Source organism: Oncorhynchus keta, chromosome 26 (assembly GCF_023373465.1).
Source record: "Oncorhynchus keta strain PuntledgeMale-10-30-2019 chromosome 26, Oket_V2, whole genome shotgun sequence".
NCBI classification, from domain to species: domain Eukaryota; kingdom Metazoa; phylum Chordata; class Actinopteri; order Salmoniformes; family Salmonidae; genus Oncorhynchus; species Oncorhynchus keta.
Window position 1 is genome coordinate 20,242,516 of NC_068446.1, and position 19,576 is coordinate 20,262,091.

At 42.7% G+C, this 19,576-nt stretch overlaps 2 protein-coding genes across 2 annotated transcripts in view; one reads left to right on the plus strand and one right to left on the minus strand.

The window, feature by feature from the left end:
* usp24 (ubiquitin specific peptidase 24) overlaps positions 1 to 11,027 on the minus strand; it is a 48,034-nt gene extending 37,007 nt beyond the window's left edge. Inside the window, exons 1-6 of the mRNA XM_052480322.1 lie at positions 9,979 to 11,027; positions 5,686 to 5,854; positions 5,467 to 5,534; positions 3,214 to 3,357; positions 2,936 to 3,058; positions 2,797 to 2,832 (exon numbers count right to left, since the gene is read on the minus strand). Coding sequence (XP_052336282.1) covers positions 2,797 to 2,832; positions 2,936 to 3,058; positions 3,214 to 3,357; positions 5,467 to 5,534; positions 5,686 to 5,854; positions 9,979 to 10,251 — 813 coding nt within the window. The 5' untranslated portion in view covers positions 10,252 to 11,027. The remainder of the gene's footprint in view (positions 1 to 2,796; positions 2,833 to 2,935; positions 3,059 to 3,213; positions 3,358 to 5,466; positions 5,535 to 5,685; positions 5,855 to 9,978) is intronic.
* A 58-nt stretch (positions 11,028 to 11,085) lies between these two features.
* Positions 11,086 to 18,149, plus strand: bloc1s2 (biogenesis of lysosomal organelles complex-1, subunit 2). The gene is made up of 5 exons (XM_035737275.1): positions 11,086 to 11,289; positions 15,959 to 16,066; positions 16,306 to 16,425; positions 16,539 to 16,643; positions 17,504 to 18,149. The coding sequence occupies exons 1-5, from the start codon at positions 11,118 to 11,120 to the stop codon at positions 17,533 to 17,535; spliced, it is 537 nt and encodes a 178-aa protein (XP_035593168.1). The 5' UTR covers positions 11,086 to 11,117; the 3' UTR covers positions 17,536 to 18,149.
* Positions 18,150 to 19,576: the final 1,427 nt, after the last annotated feature.

The window sequence follows — 19,576 nt, forward strand, 5'->3', positions numbered from 1 at the left end:
GCCTACCCGCACGCTTGTGCGCGCGCTGTTTGTGAGTGATCGCAATTATAGAATTGTACCAAATCACTATAATACGGTTGGAATTCCACTTACACATATGGTAAAAGTCACTAACAAGGGCCTTTATTCTTGGAGTTGTTTTTATTTTATTAAACAAATAATAAGTTATTTATCTAGGTACAAAATGAACAAACGTCTTATCCACGATAATAAAAAATTAAAAAATTCAACTCTGATATAAGAACAAATGTTTGAAGCAAAGCATCAGTATCAAATAAACATGTTATCCATAATAAAAACAAAAAAGCTATGATAGGAAACAGTGGGTGAGATCAAATCTTCTGGAGACCTTCAAAATGTTCAGGAAATCATTTCCTAGACAGATTTGCCTGGTAGTCAGCAGATTTTGCCTTAGACAGCAGGATAGACTTCTCTGTGGAAAACAGTTCCTCTGGCAATCATAGATACCTTCTTGGTAACGAGGGCACTCAGCATGTCTGTACTGAGGGAGGCTCTGTACTGGGTTTTGTTCTTGGAAACGATGATGTTTGTGTTGGTGAAATATGACCAATATGCCCAGCATCACAGCCAAAAGGTGGGAGTAGACCAGGCAGCCCCCCCTTTTCATTGCGCCGATTTCTCTCCAGGCCTGATCCATGCGCATGTTGACCAGACTCTGCTCAAAGGTTGTTGCCGGAGAGTCTAAACTCATCTTCCACAAGATCAACAGAGGCTCCCTCAGGAATAATACAGGGAAAGTGTGCCATTTAAAAGTTGAGGAATGAGAACTAGGCAGTCTGCCTGTTGGCAATGTCAGCGACCACTGCATGCTGGAGGAGAATATCTCCAAATGGAAATTTCAGCAACATGTAGTCAACCGCAGAAGAAAATAAAGTTTCTGACATCTGCATAGAAGTTCTTCAGATCCAACTTGCCTTGGCCACCAAGTATAGTCTCTATAGTAGAGGTACGCTTGTCACCTCTCAAACAGGGCCAGCTCACAAGTATTGACTTTTTGGACAGGGTTCCAAATCAACATTGAAAACATTGAAAACAAATGACCGCATCAACACAGACCGCAAACTGGCTGTTTCAGCCTACGTAAAGGTGCCTATTGAATTTCTTTACAGCGCATACATTATTTCAGATTTTCAAAATGGATCAAATCTCAAATCTAGTGCAACGGTATTTTAGAAGCATTGCCTCTATAGCGAATACCGGACACTCATCCATTCTTCATCGCTCACTCTTCTAAACTCCCCACTCCATTTAATGCAAAGATGTTTATATTTATTTTGGATTCTACTTGTTGTGACGTGGATCAGAATTATAGTTAAAGTCTGGAAATACAACTAAAGGGAAGCAGAATTAAATGTATTAAATTAAATGTGTATCACAATCGCACAAATGCCACCAGTTATTTTTCGTATTTGCATTTCATTTCTTTCACTAGCAAATGCGAGTGAACTGCTGGCACTTTAGAGCCCACTGAATGTCCATCTTATGTACGCTAACGTTAGCTTGAAATAAATAGTGTTTACCTTTGCACAACACACGGAGTCGAAAAGGGATTTGTCCATGTGTTTACGGACAGCTGTCAGTCTTCAAACTCAAGCATCACAACAAACAGGAGGGGCAGACACGAGAAGCTACGTCCAATAAGGATGTATTGATCTACATGTCCGTTGACACAAACTCAGCACATGTCTGTGTGTTGCAGCTCGAGAACCAGGATGTTAGAGTCACTTTTTATGAAAATGTACATCAACAATAAAAAAAAATAAAAAAAATCAGCACCCATTTACTTCTGCGTACTTTTAACTTGGATCTCGTACATGGACAGAGAACTACATAGCTGGTACGCAAAATACGTGCATGTTGGCAGGTCTGTTATTTTGTCTAACTATATCTATGGTGGATTCGCAGCCGCAACTTATGGGAGATGACAAAACATGAGAAAACAATAGATGGCGAAATCCAAGATAGGCCAGTGGCTGCAATCTGTGGCGAAGTCTTGACAAGCTGTTCATTGCGAAAAAGAAAATACTTCTGCATTTCCCGCTGTGTAATCACATTGAAAATAAGCTCCCAAGAACTCCTGATAAAGTTGGGTAGCTGATATTCAGACCTGAAATAGTGGGCCTACCACATGGATGGGGATTCATACAAATCCATTGAGGGTTGACATTGTAGGCTACATCCCTGTCCGCAAGTCTTTTTGGGGCGTTTTACAAACGGTAGGCTTATCACATAAATGGGCATTCAGAAAATAACATTTCAGGCTACACCTCTAAGTAGTCTGACGCCGATGCCTTTTGGACTTTTTTGGTGCAGTCCGGACCGGCCTGGATTTCCACATCCACGGACATCGGTTTTTGGTCCGGTCCATCCTTGATTTCGCCCAAAAAATAGATGTCTATAAAACTACTTATATTCAACTTTCATTCAGAACCAAAAATTAACTGGATTTCTATGTCTGGATAATACGTATTTTTCAACATCCGGAAAAAGACGCCTTTTCAACGTCCTGGAAAATATGTATTTTAAACATAAGGAAAATACTTTTTCACCTTTCATTCAGAACCTAAATTTAACCTAACTTCAATGTCTGGGGGGGGGCTTTAAAAGTAGTCATTGTGCATGGAGATATATGGTTTGATAAACCTTGAAATCAGTGGGGGTGTTTTTGGTATACATTTTAAAGTGAAAAATATGAGTCCTCAGCATAATTCTGTTGCCATGAAACTGCCCTGAACTATCACAGAGGTGTGTGTAGGTGTGTGTGGGAGGACTTACCCGATTGACCAAATCTACCAGCCAGCCATGAGGCTCCTGTAGAAACAAAAAGGCACACACACGTGATCAGTCACACATATATTTTCTGTTTTTTATTTCATACTTGTGCTTTAGAGCCACACCCATATTACAGCCTCACCTTTTGGTAGCTGTTGCTAGGTGACACAGCAAACATGGCTTCCTCTCCAAACACCTCGCTCCAGTTCCTCTGACACGTCTTCATACGGTTCTTAAAGTGGTACTCATTGTCTGGGTTGAAGGCCTACAGACAGACAGCTAATGGTTTAAAGGGTTGAGGTGTGTGAATGCTATTCCATGTGACGTGGTGTGTGTGTGTGTGTGTGTGTGTGTGTGTGTGTGTGTGTGTGTGTGTGTGTGTGTGTTTACTGTATGCATGAGGTCTGTGTGTGTACCCACAATAGTCAGTACACCCATCACGCCAACTGGTATGGGGTCCCGTTTGACTCTCTCAGCCACCAGCTCCACCAGTAGCATCAACATGTTGTAGATCCCCTCGTGGATCTCTGTCCCCCACTTATGGACCGCACTACTGGTCAGGAGCTAGAAAGGGGGATGGGAAGAGCAAGCAGAGTGAGTGAACGTGTTAATATTCCACCAAACAGTCCTGTTCAAATAGGTCTCCTTTCTTGAAGATGAGGGGAAACTGGCTTTGAAACAGGTTCTACGTCGCTCACTTATAAGTGTTATGCACACACCCCCACACACTAGAGGTCGACCGGTTAATTTGGGCCGATTTCAAGTTTTCACAACAATCGGAAATCTGTTATTTTTTTTTTTGTACACCTTTATTTAATCTTTATTTAACTAGGCGAGTCAGTTAAGAACACGTTCTTATTTTCAATGATGGCCTAGGAACAGTGGGTTAACTGCCTTGTTCAGGGGCAGAAAAACAGATTTTCACCTTGTCAGCTCGGGTGATCAAATCTTGCAAACGTCACTAGTCCAAATCAAATAAATCAAATCAAATTGTATTTGTCACATACACATGGTTACAGATGTTAATGCGAGTGTAGCAAAATGCTTGTGCTTCTAGTTCCGACAATGCAGTAATAACCAACAAGTAATCTAGCTAACAATTCCAAAACTACTACCTTATAGACACAAGTGTAAGGGGATAAAGAATATGTACATAAGGATATATGAATGAGTGATGGTACAGAGCGGCATAGGCAAGATACAGTAGATGGTATTGAGTGCAGTATATACATATGAGATGAGTATGTAAACAAAGTAGCATAGTTAAAGTGGCTAGTGATACATGTATTACATAAAGATGCAGTAGATGATAGAGTACAGTATATACATATACATATGAGATGAATAATGTAGGGTATGTAAACATTATATTAGGTAGTATTGTTTAAAGTGGCTAGTGATATATTTTACATCATTTCCCATCAATTCCCATTATTAAAGTGGCTGGAGTTGAGTCAGTGTGTTGGCAGCAGCCACTCAATGTTAGTGGTGGCTGTTTAACAGTCTGATGGCCTTGAGATAGAAGCTGTTTTTTAGTCTCTCGGTCCCAGCTTTGATGCACCTGTACTGACCTCGCCTTCTGGATGATAGCGGGGTGAACAGGCAGTGGCTCGGGTGGTTGTTGTCCTTGATGATCTTTATGGCCTTCCTGTGACCTCGGGTGGTGTAGGTGTCCTGGAGGGCAGCGCAATAACGACCTGCCTCTTTCTCATTGCACTCCACAAGGAGGCTGCCTGTTATGCGAATGCAGTAAGCCAAGGTACGTTGCTAGCTAGCATTAAACTTGTCATAATCACTAGTTAACTACACATGGTTGATGATATTACTAGATATTATCTAGCGTGTCCCGCGTTGCATATAATCTGACTGAGCATACAAGCATACAAGTATCTGACTGAGCGGTGGTAGGCAGAAGCAGGCGCGTAAACATTCATTCAAACAGCACTTTCGTGCGTTTTGCCAACAGCTCTTCGTTGTGCGTCAAGCATTGCGCTGTTTATGACTTCAAGCCTATCAACTCCCGAGATGAGGCTGGTGTAACCGAAGTGAAATGGCTGGCTGGTTAGCGCGCGCTAATTGTCGTTGTGTTGCTGGTTCAAGCCCAGGGAGGAGCGAGGAGAGGGACGGAAGCTATACTGTTACACTGGCAATACAAAAGTGCCTATAAGAACATCCATTAGTCAAAAGTTAATGAAATGCAAATGGTATAGATTGAAATAGTCCTATAATTCCTATAATAACTTCAACCTAAAACTTCTTACCTGGGAATATTAAAGACTCATGTTAAAAGGAACCACCAGCTTTCATATGTTCTCATGTTCTGAGCAAGGAACTGAAACGTTAGCTTTCTTACATGGCACATATTTTACATGGAACATATTGCACTTTTACTTTCTTCTCCAAAACTTTGTTTTTGCATTATTTAAACCAAATTGAACATGTTTCATTATTTACTTGAGGCTAAATCGAAATGTATTATATTAAGTTAAAATAAGTGATCATTCAGTATTGTTGTAATTGTCATGATTACAAATAAAAATAAAATAAAAATTGTCAGATTAATCGGTATCGGCTTTTATGGTCCTCCAATAAATCGGTATTGAAAAATCATAATCGGTCAACCTCTACCACACACACACTTAAAGGCTTCATTCATGCATACACACAACTCACCTTTTTAAAGGCCTCGTGCATACACCTGTCCATAAACTGTTTACAGTTTTCATCTGCATCCGCCAGACCTGAGAGAGAGACAGAGTGAGAAAGAAAGTGAGAGAGTCTGTAGTTATTGACAACTGGGTGTAAAATAATGTGTGAAAAGCATCCAACAGTTACAAGTCACAAAACCCCCAACAACAAACCCACCCCACACACTTACTGGCTCTCTCTTACCGTGTTTGGCAAGGCAGGTGGCTGCGATCAGACATTTGCCCAGTGACTCCTCTCTCTTGTAGGGGATTGACCAGTGGTCAGTGAACACTCTGTTCTCCAGTTCATACAGGTTAGTGGTGGGGAACTCCATACTGCTGCCTGAACAATTCCCATTCTCATCATTACTCCTCTGAAACACACAAACATTTCATAGTTCTACCAGTGTTGTAGTACTCTAGACTGGTCTTGAGAGTCCTGGTCTTGTCTAGGTTTCAGATAACATAAAAACATGTTTTAAATACACACACAAAAAAGGTATTTAGTCAGCCACCAATTGTGCAAGTTCTCCCACTTAAGATGAGAGAGGCCTGTAATTTTCATCATAGGTACACTTATATTTCACCATAATTTGAAAATAAATTCATTAAAAATCCTACAATGTGATTTTCTGGATTTTTTTCCCCTCATTTTGTCTGTCATAGTTGAAGTGTATCTATGATGAAAATTACAGTCCTCTCATATTTTTAAGTGGGAGAACTTGCACAATTGTTGGCTGACTAAATACTTTTTTGCCCCACTGTGTGTGTGTGTGTGTGTGTGTGTGTGTATATATATATATATACACATATAAAAATGAATTGGTCTTTATTCCGTCTCTGACATTGAGGACTTGTAATTTCTTCGAGACCAGCAAAGTAAGAAACTCAGTCAGACTCAGCATATAAAACTGCTTGGTCAGGCCAAACAACCACCCTCCTTTCATGACACATTAACATCTAATCGCCTATTGAATCCCGGGCTTCCTACTTTACTCGTAACATTAATGTCCTTTACTTTCATTGAAAAATATCCTCAAACTGTCACGCTCGACAGAATGTCCTTTGATTCGCCTGCATGAATGGGGCAAATGTTTGAAAGTTGTGCGCTCACAATTATTTGGGGAGACGGGGAAGTTGGAACATATTGTCTTTATCTATTATCGACCAGCTTGGGTTAGTGATCATCTGTAGTGGTTCTCTGCCATTAGCACGCATTTTCTCACCATTCTGACTGTCTAAAGAATCAATATGTTCTTCTGAAATATAAAAATAAATACTGGACATTTTGAACTCATTATGGTGGTTATTTGACACAGTTACAATCATGGTCTTGAATTGGACTTCATTTTTCTGATCTCGGTCTTGACTCGCCCCCCTCCCGGTCTTGGGTCTTGACTAAGACTCGATTTGCTCCGGTCTTTAAAAAAAAAAAAAAAAAACGGTCTCACTTTGGTGGTCTTGAACACAACAGGCTGTGAGAGTGGTGGGTGTGTTCAATAACCCCTCTGACCTTTCAGTATAGCATACCAATATATGATCGATGGAAGGATGAAGGGGGAGGGAAGTTTCAGCTATCTTCCTTCATAGAAAGAATTGGAAAGAGATGAGCTCTAGATCTAGGTAGGTGCTCCCCAGAACAGCACAGTCCAATCAGAGACCTCTTTTTGAGGTAAGGAAGCCAGCATGATCTGTTGACCTGTCTTTTAACAAACAACTGGGGTCAGGATCCTAGATTGAGATGACTCCAGGACTACAAAGCATGTGTATAGGAGAATCTCATTAGAAATATGTTTTAGTGTAGAAATAGAATAATCTGGGTTAATAGATACTACCTGGGGAGGTTTCTAACTAGCTACTGCTGAACCAATAGGCAGTTGTCACAGTTTCATCTCAGCATTATTAACACAGTAACAATAACAGTACTAGTGCCGTTTTCCTGCCTGAGGAGAAGCTAAGGGGAAGACTGGAGCTCTGGGCTTCTCTCAGGAGGATGGGATGTGGTGTGTTTGTTAGTGTGTCTATGTCTTTCTGGTATGCGTGTTTTTATTTAGTGTGTGTGCTGTGTTTATGTACGCATGCATGTATGTTGCGCAGGGCAACTAGGTAACCATATGAGAATGTAGGGATGTTTGTGTGTGGAGCTAAATTTAGGATGAGAATGCAGGGCCACAGACCCGTGACATGCCTCCTAACAGCAGACAGCAGAGACGCAAAAACAAGCTGAAGAGAGAGAGGGAGACGGAGGAGAAAGAGTGGGACGGAGGGATTTGTCTGGCGTAATAGTCTGAATGTGAACCATTTGAATATGTAACCTGAAAGAAATGTTTTAAATATAGAAACAAAACAGGGCTGCTTTTGATGCAGACGGTTCCTGGAAAATGGGGTACATTTGAAAACATTTCGCAATGCTGTGACCTACTGAATGCAACCCGGGTGTCAGAGACACACACACATGCCCACACCCTGGTGATCAACGTCACCATGCACACAGTTTCGCACAGCAATGAAGACAGGGGGCATAATCTGCTGTGTGTAGAGAATAGAGATGGTACCCTAACCGCTAGACTAGAGAGATACACCGTACGATCGGATGCTAAGCAGTTGCTTGCCATACCAAGCGGTGATGCAGCCAGCCAAGATGCTCTCAATGGTGCAGCTGTAAAACAAAAACAAACAAAAAAAACATTTTTAAAAAGGATCTGAGGGCCCTTGCCAAATATTTTCAGCCTCCTGAGGGGGAAAGAGGCATGGTCATGCCCTCTTCAAGACTGTGTTGGTGTGTGTGGATCATGATAGATCCTTAGTGATGTGGACACCGAGGAACTTGAAGCTCTCGACCCCTTCACTACAGCCCCGTCGATGTGAATGGGGGCGTGCTCGGCCCTCTGTTTCCTGTAGTCCACGGTCAGCTCCTTTGTCTTGCTGACGTTGAGGGAGAGGTTGCCGTCCTGGCACCACATTGCCAGGTTTCTGACCCCCTTATCAAAATGCAACATTCCAAAATGTAGCTGACTGTTCTGGATGTTGTCCTCTAACCAGTGATGTAAAAATACAGCCTATCCAGTTCCATGTGGTTTTAGAGTTGTGGTAGTTTAAACAGCACATACCCCCACCCCAATTGATGAGTGATGTATTGCCACTTGACAAAACGACAGGGTTTTGGAGCTTGTGCAGTTAATAAGTAGCTCCTTAAAAAAAATACATATGATTACTATTGTTGCACATGTGTATGTAGATAGTACATTTAATGTTTAGGTTTTCAATATATCACAAACTATTATAGATTCGGACACTTTAAAACTGTTTTGACATTGGACTATTATTCATCATTATGTCTTAACAGGAAGCAGCAACAGCATCAGTTTCAATTTAAGTATTAGGAATATAAACTGATCTTTCAACATAAAATATCCAATGGTATTTTACTTAATCAGGTAAAACTTGATGAATGAGACCAAAAACGTGTGCGATGGAGTTATTTTGATGATACCCAAATCACCAAAACGGTTTTGTCCTGCCCCAACTTGATGCTCTCTAGCCAGCTTGCAGATGCTGGAGACATCATGTAGTTAGACATCACGTTGTCACCGGACTATGAACAATTTAAATAACCTTTTTTATTAGACAATATTTAAAGCACAAGATTGCCACATCAGGTTCACGGGCGATTGCGAAATCTCAGCTTCTCTAATGTACCGAGTTATAGCCAGCTTAGTTCGCGTAGCTAACGTTGGCTAGCTACATGTGTACATTTTAGTCATTTAACAGACGCCCTTATTCAGAGCCCATACATGAGCAATTAGGGTTAAGTGCCTTGCTCATCGACGGATTATTCACGTAGTGGGCTCAGGGATTCCAACCAGCGACCTTTCGGTTACTGGCCCAACGCTCTTAACCGCTAGGCGACCTATCGTCTCCGGCCTAACAACACCGGCTTCTCGGGCATCATCATCAATAGCTCCATTACGCTAAACTGCATACAGATGTGCATTTCCCCAAAGTAATGAATGCGAAGATCTTAATATCACCACATTCACTCTGCAAACCGGCTTTATTAATAACGATTGCAAACACTAGTTAGTTGGTTAGAGATTCGCGCATTCCCCATAACTAACCGCTGGGCTAACTAACTAACTACCTAGTTAGCTGTCAAGCAACAGCTACATTCTGAATCGGATGTTGGCTAGTGTGCACCCAATTTCAATACTGATGATTAAAGTATCTAGTGCTGTATTTACAACTCAACTAGCCGAATGTCGAATGTATGCAGACCGAGATGGAGCTAACGTTAGCCAACTGTAAATGGAGTTATGCATGCCGCGGATTTCCTTCTATATGTTGACAGTCAGGCGCTATGCAGTATTGTAGGGCGAGCCCTGTCTGGCTACCTAGCCATCATCATCGCTAGATTTTATAGCGCTAACGACGTTAGCTAACTTGTGTTCTAGCTTACGAAGCCAGCGAACTAACGTTTACTATCCTTCTTCACCCTTACCTCGCTCTCCACCACATCGTGGTATGCGGGAGGTGGGTCGAACCCTCCAGTCCCGGTCCGCCCACTGGACTCCCCGTCTCCACTCGGGCCTGGGGCAGGGCCACTCTCCATCGGCTCATATCCATACCCAAGACCGGGGCTTTCGTTGGTCAGGAGCGCAACAGCCTCGTTGATGTCGTTCTTCGCCAGGCGTAGCGCCTTGCGTATCGCCACTGCATCTGGGAAACCCATGCAGAGGAGAGTTGTCATATGTTGTTCCTCTTCTGTCTCCATGGTTAAGTTTTGTGTCTCAGGCTAGCTACAAACGGGATGTAAAACAGCGCAGCCCTGTAGCGGTGCATGGCGCCATGTTTACAATCACGCAGGCTGTCACGATGGTTCACTGGATACTTCCTGCGTAGAACGTCAGCACCCTGACCCACCCATATGAACCGAAGAGAGGACTGAGGATCCCCTTTATTTTACCCCAAAACCTCTAACATTAGGCTGACGAGTTAGCTCGGCAAACACTAACATTATGGTTCACACTGATTCGAAGTGTTCATAATGCAACACGACTAGACAAAACACTCGACCTCACTATACTCGAACAATGACAAAACAATATAAAACTATCAATCAATATGAATAGGAAAAAGATAAATGAATTGTGTTATTGTTTGTGTGAAGATGGTTAGTGGTGACAACCACACGACGTAGCACGCGCCTGTCAAGTAAAAGGGTGTAGCTCGAATTCAGAAGAGGGGGAATAATTCATTTTTATAATTTTATTGAAACTTTTATATAAAAATAAAAAAAATCGAACCTTTATTTAAGTCAGTTAAGAACAAATTCGTATTTACAATGACGGCCTACCAAAAGGCAAAAGGCCTTCTGCGGGGACGGGGCTGGGATTAAACATGACAAAATGTATTAAAAATATAGGACAAAACACACATCATGACAAGAGAGACACCACAACACTATATAAAGAGGGACCTAAGACAACACCATAGCATAGCTGCAACACACGAAAACACAACATGACAACAACATGGTACAAACATTATTGGCCACAGACAACACCACAAAGGGCAAAAAGGTAGAGGTAACAATAAATGTCACGTGAAACTCCATCATGTGACTGGCGGAAAGGCAAAATGGCGGCCACGGGAGAGGAGGCTGCTGCGATGGATAGCATCTCCAGAGTACCCCCTGTCCATCCTACCGTCCTCAGCCTGGGAGGGAGCTCCGAATCCCGGGGAGAGCCTAGCGAGACTGCTGCTGACGGCCAGGTTGTGCCCGCGGCGCCCAAGAAGCCTACCAGCAGCAGTGAGTGGTGCTTGCTCGCTTCCAATTCCAGCTAACCGTAGCAGGTCGACAAACACAAATGGGCCAATGGAGACGCCCTTGCTGCAAATTGATGCGCTATTTTAGTTATTGAGAGCAAGAAGATTAACAATTTGTTTGTTGTTTACTCTGGCCATCTCTAGCCTTTTGGGGACCCTAAAACATGATGCCATGTTAATTATACAGTATCTGAGTGAGAGTGACTCACAAAATCAATGGGGGTCCCATGGAGGTTAGTGCCCCTGGGCGGTATTTGTCCATGATAACTGACTAGACTAACATAGCAATCTAAAAATTGTTAGCTGACATGGCTAATTGAGTGACTGTCTGGCTGACAAAACAAGAGAGAAACTGCTGATGTAACAACCACATGTTGAACTTGCACCTTGTGTATTCTAACTCTAAACATTAAGTTGAGACCCCAACTGAGTTAATATATACACTACATGACCAAACTTATGTCGACACCTGCTCGTTGAACATCTCATTCCAAAATCATGGGCATTAATATGGAGTTGGTCCCCCCTTTGCTGCTGTAACAGCCTCCACTCTTCTGGGAAAGCTTTCCACTAGATGTTGGAACATTGCTTGTGGGGGCTAGCTTCCATTAAGCAAGCGTTGCAACCCGAGGACAGACGATTTCTATGCGCTTCAGCACTCGGCCATCCCGTTCTGTGAGCTTGTGTGGCCTACCACTTCGTGGCTGAGCCGTTGTTGCTCCTAGATGTTTTAACTTCACTATAACAGCACTTACAGTTGACCAGGGCAGCTCTAGCAGAGCAGATATTTTATGAACTGACTGAAAGATGGCATCCTGAGCTCATCAGTACGGACCATTTCACTGCCAATGTGTGTTTATGGAGATTGCATGGCTGTGTCCTTGATTTTATAGACTTGTCAGCACACATGTGGCTGAAATAGGTGAATCTGCTAATTGGAAGGGGTGTCCACATACTTTTGTGTGTGTGTACGGTACCAGTCAAGTTTGGACACACCTACTCATTTAAGGTTTATTTTTACTATTTTCTACATTGTAGAATAATAGTGAAGACATCAAAACTATGAAATAACACACATGGAGTCATGTAGTAACCAAAAAAGTGTTAAACACTCTTGGCATTCTCTCAACCAGCTTCACCTGGAAGGAGTTCCCACATATGCTGAGCACTTGATGGCTGCTTTTTCTTCACTCTGCGGTCCAACTCATCTCAATTTGGTTATGGTAAGGTGATTGTGGAGGCCAGGTCATCTGATGCAGCGCTCTCCTTCTTGGTCAAATAGCCCTTACATGGCCATGGTGTGTTGGGTCATTGTCCTGTTGAAAAATAAATGACAGTCCCACTAAGCGTAAACCAGATGTGATGGCGTATCACTGCAGAATGATGTGATGGCGTATCACTGCAGAATGATGTGATGGCGTATCACTGCAGAATGATGTGATGGCGTATCACTGCAGAATGTGATGGCGCATCACTGCAGAATGATGTGATGGCGTATCACTGCAGAATGATGTGATGGCGTATCACTGCAGAATAATGTGATGGCGTATCACTGCAGAATGATGTGATGGCGCATCACTGCAGAATGATGTGATGGCGCATCACTGCAGAATGATGTGATGGCGCATCACTGTAGAATGATGTGATGGCGCATCACTGCAGAATGATGTGATGGCGCATCACTGCAGAATGATGTGATGGCGTATCACTGCAGAATGATGTGATGGCGTATCACTGCAGAATGATGTGATGGCGTATCACTGCAGAATTGAATTCTAAATAAATCACAGAATGTGTCACCAGCAAAGCACCATCACACCTCCTCCTCCATGCTTCACTGTTGGAAGCACACATGCAGAGATCATCTGTTCACCTACTCTGAGTCTCACAAAAACACAGCGGTTGTAACCAAAAATATAACAGACTCATCAGACCAAAGGACAAATTTCCACCTGTCTAATGTCCATTGCTCGTGTTTCTTGGCGCAAGCAAGTCTCTTCTTATTGGTGTCCTTTAGTAGTGGTTTCTTTTTAGAGGTCGACTGATTAATCGAAATGGCTGATTTAATTAGGGCCGATTGCAAGTTTTCATAACAATCGGAAATCGGTATTTTTGGACACCGATTTGGCTGATTTTATACATTTTATTTTTTTATTTAAAAAAATAAAGAATTTCACCTTTTATTTAACTAGGCAAGTCACTTAAGAACACATTCTTATTTTCAATGATGGCCTAGGAACGGTGGGTTAACTGCTTTGCTCTGGCAGAACGACAGATTTTTACCTTGTCAGCTCGGGGATTCAATCTTGCAACCTTACTGTGAACTAGTCCAACGCTCTAACCACCTGCCTCTCATTGCACTCCACGAGGAGCCTGTCTGTTACGCGAATACAGTAAGAAGCCAAGGTAAGTTGCAAGCTAGCATTAAACTTATCTTATAAAAATCAATCAATCAATCATAATCACTAGTTAACTACACATGGTTGATGATATTACTAGTTTATGTAGCGTGGCCTGCGTTGCAAATAATCGATGTGGTGAGCATTTGCGAAAAAGGACTCGTTGCTCCAACGTGTACCTAACCGTAGACATCAATGCCTTTCTTAAAATCAATACGCAAGTATATATTTTTAAACCTGCATATTTAGTTAATATTGCCTGCTAACATGACTTTCTTTTAACTAGGAAAATTGTCACCTCTCTTGCCTCTGTGCAACAGAGTCAGGGTATATGCAGCAGTTTGGGCCGCCTGGCTCGTTGCGAACTGTGTGAAGACTATTTCTTCCTAAAAAAAAGACAGCCAACTTCGCCAAACGGGGGATGATTTAACAAAAGCACACTTGCGAAAAAAGGACAATCGTTGCACGACTGTACCTAACCATATAAACATCAATGCCTTTCTTAAAATCAATACACAGAAGTATATATGTTTAAACCTGCAAATTTAGCTAAAAGAAATCCAGGTTAGCAGGCAATATTAACCAGGTGAAATTGTGTCACTTCTCTTGCGTTCATTGCACGCAGAGTCTGGGTATATGCAACAGTTTGGGCCGCCTGGCTCGTTGCAAACTAATTTGCCAGAATTTTATGTAATTATGACATAACATTGAAGGTTGTGCAATGTAACAGCAATATTTAGACTTAGGGATGCCACCCGTTAGATAAAATATAGAACGGTTCCGTATTTCACTGAAAGAATAAATGTTTTGTTTTCGAAATGATAGTTTACGGATTCGACCATATTAATGACTTACGGCTCTTATTTCTGTATGTCATTGTTATAATTAAGTCTATGATTTGATAGAGCAGTCTGACTTGAGTGATGTTAGGCAGCAGCAGGCTCGTAAGCATTCATTCAAACAGTACTTTCGTTCATTTTGCCAGCAGCTCTTCGCAATGCTTCAAGCATTGCGCTGTTTATGACTTCAAGCCTATCAACTCCCGAGATTAGGCTGGTATAACCAATGTGAAATGGCTAGCTAGATAGCTGGATAGACCTCAATGGGGTGATAAATTTGATTTCCATTGATCATTTTTGCGTGATTTTTGTTGTCGGCACATTCAACTATGTAAAGAAAAAAGTATTTAATAAGAATATTTCATTCATTCAGATCTAGGATGTGTTATTTTAGTGTTCCCTTCATTTTTTTGAGCAGTGTACATCCACAGGTACAGCTCCAATTGACTCAAATTATGCAAAAATAGCTGAATCCACTCATTTGTAGGGGTGTCCACATACTTTTTTATATATTTATGAATATATATTGAACAAAAATATAAACGCAACATGCAACAATTTCCAAAAAGTTTACAGAGTTACAGTTCATGTAAGTAAATCAGTTATTGAAATAATAAATAAATAAGCCCTAATCTATGGATTTGACATGACTGGGCAGGGGGGCAGCCCTGGGTGGGCCACTGCGGAGCCAGGCTCAGCCAATCGGAATGAGTTTTCCCAACAAGAGCTTTATGACAGACATAAATACTCCTCAGTTTCATCAGCTGTCCGGGTGGTTGGTCTCAGATAATCCCGCAGGTGAAGAAGCCGGATTGGAGGTCCTGGGTTGGCATGGTTACATGTGGTCTGCAGTTGTGAGGCCGGTTGGACGTACTGCCAAATTTTCTAAAATGACGTTGGAGGCAGCTTATGGTAGAGAAATTAACATACAATTATCTGGCAACAGCTCTGGTGGAAATTCCTGCAGTCAGCATGCCAATTACACGCTCCTTCAACTTGAGACATCTGTGGCATTGTGTTGTGTGACAACTGCTCACTTTAGTGGCCTTACTGTATATTGTCCCCAGCACAAGGTGCACCTCTGTAATGATCATGTTTAATTAGCTTCTTGATATGCCACACCTGTCAGGTGGATGAATTATCTGGGCAAAGGAAAAATGCTCACCAACAGGGATGTAAACAAATTTATGCACAAAATTTGAGTTTATTAAGAAACTGCTTATGCCTGGAGTCGGCCATGAGTACCTTTTATTACATTAGAATGCAGTAGCTAAGCCGAATATCACAGCATCATGCCAAGGGACTGGCAAATTGGTCCTACATCTGAGGTAGGAGCCAGCAGAATCCTCCAGAGTACGGATGATGGGATGTTTCTACAACATGTCAATGGTGTGTAACTCTGCTGTGTGTGTAGGTGACGGTGGGGTGGAGACTGCAGAGGAGGCTGTAGAACCAGACATCAATGAGCTCTGTACAGACATGTTCGATAAGATGGCAGTCTTCCTACAAGGAGAACTCACAGGTGTGCCTGTCTTATCTGTCTGTATTCCTGCATGTCTGTCTCCCCTGACTGTCTCTGACTGACTGTCTTCTGTCTCTCCCTCTACATGTCTATACAGCTGCATACTAGTATATGCTGAGTGTACAAAACATTAAGAACACCTTCCAAATATTGAGTTTTATTACACTCTCTGTCATGTCTTCAGCATAACAACAATGTCATCTCCTGTTTCATGCTCCCCCATTTCCCTCTTCTCCCAGGCACCTGTGAGGACTACCGTCTGCTGGAGAATATGAACAAGCTGACCAGTCTGAAGTACATGGAGATGAAAGACATCAGCATTAATATCAGCAGGAACCTGCAGGACCTCAACCTCAAGTGTATGTTTATTAGCCTTTCAAACGTGAGGGGGAAGCTTGCGACCCTTTATGAAAATGACGGGGGGGGTTTTACCTTAATTTAGCTGAGAAATATATTGTTTTGTGTGTTACAGACGCCAGCCTCCAGCCCTATCTAGACCAGATAAACCAGATTGAGGAACAAGTGTCGTCTCTGGAGCAGGCTGCTTATAAACTGGACACCTACTCCAAGAAGCTTGGTAAGACAGAAACACACACAGAGACAGTGTAGCATGCCTGTGGAAACACATACCGTAGCTTCATATTGCAAGTCTATATTTATACCAGGGCTGTAAGTGGAAAAAGGGCCTACTGAGTTTGTGTGTAACCTTAACCCTCACCAGACTGACTGGGGGAGAGAAGTGGTAGATAGAAATACATATCTGTTAGCTCGTTCACTATGGCTTGTCTATTAGAATCTGCTTGCAGTCTCTATAGCAGATGTGCTAAGAATAGCTGTGCTGCAGTGTTCAGCTCAACATTAAAGCCCCATGCAGTGTTTTTAATGTTTTTTTAATCATCACAATATGTCTAATAAATCACTGTTTATTTAAACGACTCCTAAATATATATTTGCATCATTTATTACCCTGTTCCTCTTTTGGTCATTGAAATGCTCAGTCTGATCGTGTGGGCGTTAGGAAAGAAGTTTGAAGATATTCACATACACAGCCCTGATTGGCTGATAGGATGATCTAGAGCCCACCCGCTTACCCTGATGAACGATTATTGGTCTTTTATAATCAGATCAGATTGTGACGTCATGATCTGGGCCGAAAACTCCATCCCACCTGAACAGGCTGTGTTATTTCGACCTCATAGTGTCATATTAAAAATGCACTGGCCCTTGAATGTTAGCAACAGCCTTATGGTGCCCTCTGCTGTTTAAGTTCACCTCTACACCCTGAGCTCCAACAGCAGAGAGCGCTAGCACACTGTCCCAAATGAACAGCTAAAAATGAACTTCCCCTGGACACTACTCCTAAGTGTGTGTGTGTGTGTGTGTGAGAGACTAACTAACCTTCCTGCACAGTCAGTCAATCTGTCTGTCTCTCTGCAGAGGCCAAATTCAAGAAACTGGAGAAGCGATGATGAGTAAATATGGAAGAAGATTATATGGAAAGGAGGAAAAGGGGTTGATGGAGGAAGCCTGAGGGGGTACTGGTCCTCCTTCTCCCCGTCTGTTAACCCTTTTGATCTGAGGAAGCAACACCCACATCTTTACAACACCAGCCTTATATAGAGAGGTATGAGGTAGCCTGGGGTTGGTTGGAGGGATATGGATCAGTAAAGTTGCTTGTCGATGGGGCTTTGGGTAGTTTGAGTCCATATTCCTGTTAGCAACATTCCAGGCCGCTCTGTGTCGTCCTGTCACTATGACAATTGACTTCCTGGATTTAGTGAATTGACCCCTACCTTGGTGCACACTACCCTAGAATCACCAACCTCCTTCTAACCTTGAAGGTACACAGCTAAGAAGATGACAACCAAATTCACTTTTCTACTGATGGACTTTAGCTTCTTTAAATGTTTTCCTCTGCTGGCATCATGAACTGAATTCAAACCTTTTTTATGATCTTTATAATACTTCTTTGCTTGTGTATACTAATGTCCCTTAAAAGCATTGACATACATGTTTGATTGCAGCATGTGCACAATGTATCTTCTAAAAACATGAACTAATGATAATAAATCTGTGAAGGAAACTGATGTGTTGTCATTTGGTCAGCAGATGGAAGCGGTACTCCATGTTCATAAGGAAGTGCAGGCTGTGTATGTGAGACTAGGGTGGATCTCCCAGACCCCAACCAACCACACACACACAGACCCCCTCTGCACCCTAACTAACCACAAACCCTCTCATATCCAGAGCAACTTACAGGCGCAATTAGGGTTAATAGCCTTGCTCAAATGCACATTGACAGATTTTTTCACCTAGTCATCTCAGGGATTCGAACCAGTGAACTTTCGGTTACAGGCCCAATTCTCCCTGTCTTTCTCCCCTTCTCTCCCTCTTTTGTCCTGGAGCAAAGCAAATCTGATATCATTGCCAGGGGCAATAGATTATCAGAGTGGATGCCGATATGGCCTCCTGCACTGCTCTCCTGTGTGTATGCAAGTTGCTGCATGGGGGTTGTGAGTCTGTGTGTGTGTGTGTGTTTGTTTGTAGGGGCTTAATCTAAAGCAGGTCTCTGTCGTTAGGCCAGTGAAGGCCCAGCTCATTATTCATAATGTAACATTATTTACTTCCCTCCCGCTCTCTCTCTCTCTCCCCTAGTCGATAAATGTTTCAACATGGTGTTTTCATTTGTTGCTACAACTTACAATCTTCAGGGGGTACAATATATGACCAACTCTGTTTGAACTCAGGTTGTCTGAGCGCCACAGGACGGTCGACTCGCTGAGACAGCATCATGAGTGTAACGCTGCGTATGGGGGGTTAAATCCGATACGTAGGGGAACGGGACAAGGGAGGGAGAATTAAATGAGGCTCTGGTTTCTTTCCCCTGTCATCCGACTCTTTATTGCTCAAGAAAGAGTCTTATTTTTATGTTTGTACTTTTACCCATTTTTCTCCCCAATTGGTAGTTGGTCTTGTCCCATCGCTACAACTCCCGTACGGATTCGGGAGAGGCGAAGGTCGAGAGCCAGGCGTCCTCCACAACACGACCCTGCCAAGCCCCACTGCTTCTTGACACACTGCTCACTTAACCCGGAAGCCAGCCGCACCAATGTGTTGGAGGAACCATTGTACAACTGGCAAACAAAGTCAGCTTACAGGCGCCGACCCGCTATAAGGAGTTGCTAGAGCGAGATGGGACAAGGCCATCCTGGCCGGCCAAACCTTTCCCTAACCTAGACAATGCTGGGCCAATTGTGCGCCACCTCATGGGTCTCCTGCTCACAGCCAAATATGACACAGCCTGGGATCGAACCCAGTCTGTAGTGACGCCTCAAGCACTGCGATGCAGTGCCTTAGACCGCCGCACCGCTCAGGAGGCCCAAAGAGTCTTATTTAAAGCGAGGCGTGATCGAGGCCTGCTACAGTCTATCAGGAGGCTCCCTGAGGACATCCCTGCAAGTGCCAATACAGTTTACTCTGATTTATTATATGAATCTGTGTAACCACTGA

What these genes read in the sequence shown, in the direction of transcription:
- bloc1s2 (XM_035737275.1), top strand. Translation starts at nt 11,118, where the DNA reads ATGGCGGCCACGGGAGAGGAGGCTGCTGCGATGGATAGCATCTCCAGA. An exon ending in CAAGAAGCCTACCAGCAGCA is followed by an intron (nt 11,290 to 15,958) that starts GTGAGTGGTGCT and finishes CTGTGTGTGTAG; the next exon opens with GTGACGGTGGGGTGGAGACT. An exon ending in CCTACAAGGAGAACTCACAG is followed by an intron (nt 16,067 to 16,305) that starts GTGTGCCTGTCT and finishes CTCTTCTCCCAG; the next exon opens with GCACCTGTGAGGACTACCGT.